We start from the raw sequence: 6,010 nt of genomic DNA, 5'->3' as shown, positions 1-6,010 counted from the left end.
CCCTGAGGAACAATTTCTTGCCCTGGAGGGTTGCCCAGGGCTGTGCCAGGCTGCCCAGGGCAGTGGTGGAGTCCCCACCCCTGGAGGGGTTCCCAAGCCGTGGAGATGTGGGGTGAGGGACACGGGGCAGTGGGGACCTGGCAGTGCTGGGGAAGGGTTGGACTCCATGGGCTTAAAGGTCTCTTCCAACCAAAATGGTTCTGTGATTCTGTAACCTCGCCCTGCTTGGGGCTGAGCTCTGGCACTCACATCACTGAGCAAACCCCAGCACGGGGCTCCCATGCCCCAGGGAAGGGGGGAAGGGGAGAACACGACGCCCTGCAGCAAGCCCAGCCCGACCTGCACCTCACTGGGCTGCCACGTGGGTCACACAGGACCCTGATCCCTGCCGGGGCAGCGACAGCTCCGTCACTGCACTCACTCTAAGGTTTGCCCCTGGCCAAGGGGAAGACTGAAAATCCTTCCACATTTTCTACGTTTCAGCCTTGAAAGCAGCTGCCATGGGAGAGGCACCTCTGTGGGTGAGGGACACGTGTCCATTTTAAATACCCTTATTTGAAACCAGCCAGTCTGCTGCTCACAGAACATCCCACCTGGCTCCTGCTGCTCCGGGCTGTGCTGCCTGCTCCAGCTGCCCAGAGGGACAGGGCTGAGCTCTGCTGCCTGGATGGGCACTGCCAGGGGGCCATGGCAACGGGGAACAGGCTCCACCCTCCCAGGAACCGGCCTCACGAGGGTCAGAGGCTCTGCAGAGGGATCTGGCCGGGTTGGATTGATGGGCTGAGGTCAGTTGGATGAGGTTTAACAAGGCCCAGGGAGGTGGTGGAGCCCTCATCCATGGAAGGGTTCAAAAATCATATAGATGTGGCACTTGGGGACATGGTTTAGTGGTCACGGCAGCGTTGGGTTGATGGTTGGGCTTGATTCTAGAAGTCTTTTCCAACCTTAATGATTCTATGGTTCATTAGCACAGTCAGGGCACTTGTTTTGTCCTCTATCTCTGTGTCAAGTCCCAAAACTTACCTGGTCAGCAGCAGGAAGGGCAAGTGTGAGGTGAGGGTTCTCCCAAGTGTTTTGTCTGAAGTCACCCTCCCAGAGCTTCTAACACAGGCCTGAGTGTGGGCTGAGGTCCTTGGCCATGGTTTGCAGCTGGCAGGGGCACACACAGAACTCCTCAGGCAGCTACCCCGGGGTCGTGGGGCATCTGCAGCCTGACTTCAAAGGGAGCTGGCAGAACTCTGTCCTTCCAGCTTCACTGAACAGCACACGTGGAAAGCACTCAGCTGAGACAAGCCCGATGGAAATAGGGCTGAGGAGCAACAGGCACCAGACCTCAGCCCAGGGCTGCTCACCAGCACCTCCTCTGCTCCCCCAGTCCCCTCCTGGCAGCAGCGAGATGCTCACCTGTGGAACACAACCCCCAGCCCGAGGTGGTGCCACGGCCAGGCCCAGCCTGTGCCCCTGGCCCCTCAGCCAGCCCAGAGCCACAGGGAGTGCCAGGGCTGCTGCTTCCTCGCTGCAATCAATGTGTTCAGTCAAAAGGCCAAACCACGGATTGCTTCCAGGCTTCCCAGCCCTCCACAGGTCCAGGGCTCTCAGAGGAGACACAAAGTCCTTCATCACCACCTCTTTGTCTCCTCATCACCTCTCCCTCCCTCTGTTCAGCTTCTCTGAAAAGCACTTTCTGCTTTTAAAGGTTTAGATCTTCTTTTCAAAGAGGAAACACCAGTGTGAGAACTCAGGAGCATCTTTACACTCAAGCAGGAGTTTTGTCTTACAAATCCTCTTTGAAATAATGGCTTTGTTTGATCATTTAGGGTTTTTTTTCTGTCCTTACCTGTTGGACTGGGATTAAAGTGATCCTCGACCACGGCTGCTTTGCTGACTGCTCCTCAGACCCCAGAATATCACGCTGGGCTCGAATGCAATTGCACTGCAGTGGCACCAAGGGGGGGAATTTTGTCTGGAATTTGTTCCTGGTCACAGCAAAGAAGGAAAGGAAAACCTCCTGCTTCTTCACCAACCACAGAAAACAGGACCACTTCCGTTAGCACCAAAAGGATTTTAAATCAACAGTTCCAGGGAGCTCCTTTTAAATCATAAAACGTGAATTTTACATAAAAGTGTGTTTACAAATAGTTTCAGCTTTAGCACTCAGCTCTGCCCCTCACTGACCAGAAGTTCTCTACACACAGACCAGCTCAGCTGCTTCACCCGCTGGCAAGGAGACTGCAGAATTTATTTAAGAAATTAAAAAAAACAAACCCAACGCATCAGATTTCCTGGTTCCTAGAGATTCTCTTCAGCCAGCTCGGGGCCCGCAGGCTCGGGGGAGCACTAAGCTTTGGGGGAGAAGGGGTACTGAGGGTGCCACCAGTCCAGGAGCCTGACGCTGTGCACGGGGTCCAGCACCACCTGCACCCCCTGGTCAGGCCGCGGCTTCTTCCCGCTGCGCAGCGGCGCGTCCTGGAACACCAGGCGCACGCGGTGGTGCCTCATGTCTGTGCTCACGTTGATGGTGAACTGCAAGGGAAGAGAGCAGGAGGAGCTTCAGAAACTCCAAGTGATGGATAAGGAGAGTTCTTAACAGCAGGAGTTTAGAGATTGGGTGTAAGTTCTTCTGAACGGGGTGAGGTTAAGGTGCTGGCGGTGCTGCCCCGAAGCTGGCGCCAGATGTAATGGTTTGAAACCTGCTGCCCCTGGTGGGTGGGGATCTGAAACCCTAAACCAGGTACAAGCCTGAATGAAAGGGGTGTACACCTGTCCTAGTCCCACTCCCCTTTTCCTGTCCTCGGGACTGCCTGCCAAGGTCTATAAAAGGGGCGAGGAAGGCACGACTCTCTCTCTCTTGCTCTTGCTCCTTTGACCTTGCACCTGGGCACACGCTGCTCTGCTGCTCCCTGTGCTACACGTGGCCGTGCCCATCTTGGAGACCTGGGCCTGATCTACAGACTCTTCCCTGCCTCCATCCACGTCCAAGGATTGTGCATCCAGCTTCAATCCACCTCAATCCAGCGAGATCCAGCACCGGGGAGCCTCAGCACAGCATTTGGGTTTTGTATATTTGGAAGTTTAATCTTCCTTGCCTTGTTGTTCCTACAACCCCCCTTCCCTGTTGAACCCCTTCCCTTCTTCCTTTCTGTACCCTGTTAAACCCCTTCCCTTCTTCCTTTCTGATCCCTGTTAAATAATATATTTCATTTTGTTAATTTTCAATTGCAAGGTTTTCATTCCCCCTGCCTTCCTTATTTACCTCTCTATCTGGGAAACTGAGGGATAAGGGAGGTGGGACACAGTTCTGCCTTCTAACCGGGACACCAGAGCAGCTCTCTCTGCCTGGCCACCCCAAAGGGAACAGCAAGCAGCTGTCAGAGAAGCCCAGAACTCACTGCTGCGTGTGGAGGTGGAGCCAGACTGAGCCTCTCCTGGGCAGAGGCCACTTCTGGACCAACTTCTGACCCTGACAGCCCAGCCCAGCCCAGGCACTACCTTCTGACTGGAGCTGCTTCAAAAGCTGCTTCTTCTCCCAGCAACCACCGTTCAGGGGCCACACACACATCAAAAGAATTTGCTCATACAGGTTTTTGCTCTTGGAATTTATTGGTGTAAGGCAGTGGGGTGTTCTCTTGAGGAGGGAATTGCTCCCCCACCTGGAGCACTGGCAGCTCCCACAGCTCCCTGCACATCTCCACACCATCTGGATTTGCTCCAGCAAACAGGGAAGAGCTGATGGAAAAACAGAAGCTCATCTGAGAAGCCCAGGTTGGATGGGGCTTTGAGCAACCTGCTCTAGTGGGAGCTGTCCCTGCCAACAGCAGGGGGTGGAACTAGATGAGCTTTAAGGTCCCTTCCACCCATAAATTATTCTCTGATTTCTCCTCATCATCAATCTTAAGATCCCTGACCTGGTTTGTTGCTGCAGCAGTGTGATTTACACACCAACAAAGAGGGGTCAGAAAGCACAGGAGCCAAGCTTGCCTGGCAGACATCTCCAGCACTCACCAAGGTAAATGTCATGCCCATTACTATGGGCACGAAGATGAAGTTGAAGGTGGTGATCTGCAGTAGACAGCAATCCTGATCCGGATTCGTGTGGACTTCCTCATACTGAATGGGTGGCTGAAGCCCTTTGTAACACTTGCTCTTAAATCTGGGAGACTTGAAAGAAAAGAGAGAGATGTATTTAGCTAAGGAGGAACCCAGGATGAGAGTCTGCTGCTCCTCGCTGGTGCTGCTGAGCAGGTTCTCACCACCCTCCCACACCTCTGGGTGGAGTGTTACACCAAGACCAAAACACCCTCCCCTGGGCTGGGCAAGCTGCAGAACCCACCTGCAGGGCTTCAGAGGGGAAAGCTGCAGAATTCCCAAGGCTCTCTGAAACTATTTGCTCCTCCTGAGACTCACTACTGGAGGTTTGGATTGGCTGTGTTGGCTCTCTTCACTTCCCTGGGCAACCCTTCCAATGGTGAACCACCAAGTTTCAGAGTTTGGGCTACGTTTTGCCCACTAAAATAAAATTTTGGGGGTTTTGGTAGTAATCAGTGGCTATTAATGGTTGGACTCAATGCTCTCAAAGGTCTTTTCCAACATAAATGATTCTATGATAATCCAAAGATGAGGTTATTTGGGGTTAACCTGATCCACACGTCACAGTGGAGAAAGGAGAGCAAAGGAGGAAATGACAATGTGGGATTCTAAATGTCTTGGTAACAGACTGAAAACCACGTGGGGTTTCAGAATGTGCTTCAGTTTATTGAGTCAGAGTTTCCATCTCTTGTCTGAACACATAAGAAGTCTCCACCTGCCTTCTACCCCCCCCAAAAAAAACCCATTACTGCTTCAAAATGTCACAGCCACTCTGGTCCTTCTTCCATACCTGCTTTTTGAACTTGAAGTTGAATTCCCACATTGCTTCTTGTCTGTTCCCTTCAATCTTTTTGCACCAGAAAAGCAGACACTGGGGTGGAAAAACAAAACAAAACAAAGCACAAAATGATGAAACCCTTAAAGGCACCATTTTAAGTAAGTTTTAGCAGAGGATAATGACTTCCAATTATAACCACAATTACACAGGAGCAGTTAGGAGCCATTTATTGCCATTAATTATGTTCAAAGAACACACTCAGCAACTTAGGTCTCCTGGTTTCAAGCTGGCCAACTCCTCGTGCACCTGGACCATACAACATGTAGCCACTAATGTGTTAAACTGAAAAATCCCATTGTGCAATTTGTCCCTTTTCACCAGGCAGAGACAAGCAGTCTGGAGTCACCCAGTCCCCCCCTTCCCCAAGAAGTCCCATCAAACTGGGCCCCCAACACAACTGCAGCAAGGAACAGCTGAAAACAGAACAAGGAACGAGGAGAGAATCCAGAGAGAAGGACAAAGACCCACCCAGGAGCCATGAGGGGACAGATGAGAAGGTCCCTAAGCCACTGTGGTGTCAAAAGAAGGTCCTGACATCCCCAGGCACTGACTGGCACACTTCAGAGTACCACAGCCCTGCCAAGGTAACACCATCTGACCAACCTGCTGTCCCTTTCTCCATGAAAATGAGAACAGGGCTTCAAGCATCAGCAGTCACCAGCACTGCCCTGCCACACAGGAGTCTTCCAGCAGAACCCAGCTATCCCCCTGTGGTCCCCAGGACCCACCCCAGCATGCAGCACTCGTTCCAGAGCAGAACTCCTGCACTGAATGGAGCAGGGGGGAAACACCATCTGACCAACCTGCTGTCCCTTTCTCCATGAAAATGAGAACAGGGCTTCAAGCATCAGCAGTCACCAGCACTGCCCTGCCACACAGGAGTCTTCCAGCAGAACCCAGCTATCCCCCTGTGGTCCCCAGGACCCACCCCAGCATGCAGCACTCGTTCCAGAGCAGAACTCCTGCACTGAATGGAGCAGGGGGGAAGCTCCCTGCCTGCCAGTGTGCAGAGGCCTCCAGCCTTCCACAGCCTCCAGCCTTCCACAGCCTCCAGCCTTCCACAGCCACCACCACTCCCCAGCAACC

The 6,010-nt window shown here is 52.9% G+C and overlaps 1 protein-coding gene across 1 annotated transcript in view; it reads right to left on the bottom strand.

Annotated features, from left to right (window-relative positions):
• Positions 1-2,053: 2,053 nt before the first annotated feature.
• The window catches only part of LOC103770379 (transmembrane protein 183B-like), a gene marked incomplete at its 5' end in the record, with an annotated part of 11,559 nt that continues 7,602 nt past the window's right edge, over positions 2,054-6,010 (bottom strand). The window contains 3 exons of the mRNA XM_008937637.1: positions 2,054-2,523; positions 4,003-4,158; positions 4,877-4,957. Coding sequence (XP_008935885.1) covers positions 2,338-2,523; positions 4,003-4,158; positions 4,877-4,957 — 423 coding nt within the window. The remainder of the gene's footprint in view (positions 2,524-4,002; positions 4,159-4,876; positions 4,958-6,010) is intronic.

The sequence above is a fragment of the Merops nubicus genome, unplaced genomic scaffold (genome assembly GCF_000691845.1).
Source record: "Merops nubicus isolate BGI_N331 unplaced genomic scaffold, ASM69184v1 scaffold32513, whole genome shotgun sequence".
Taxonomy (NCBI): Eukaryota; Metazoa; Chordata; class Aves; order Coraciiformes; family Meropidae; genus Merops; species Merops nubicus.
The sequence above is the reverse complement of the archived record's forward strand: the minus strand, read 5'-3'. Positions and strand labels throughout refer to the sequence as shown.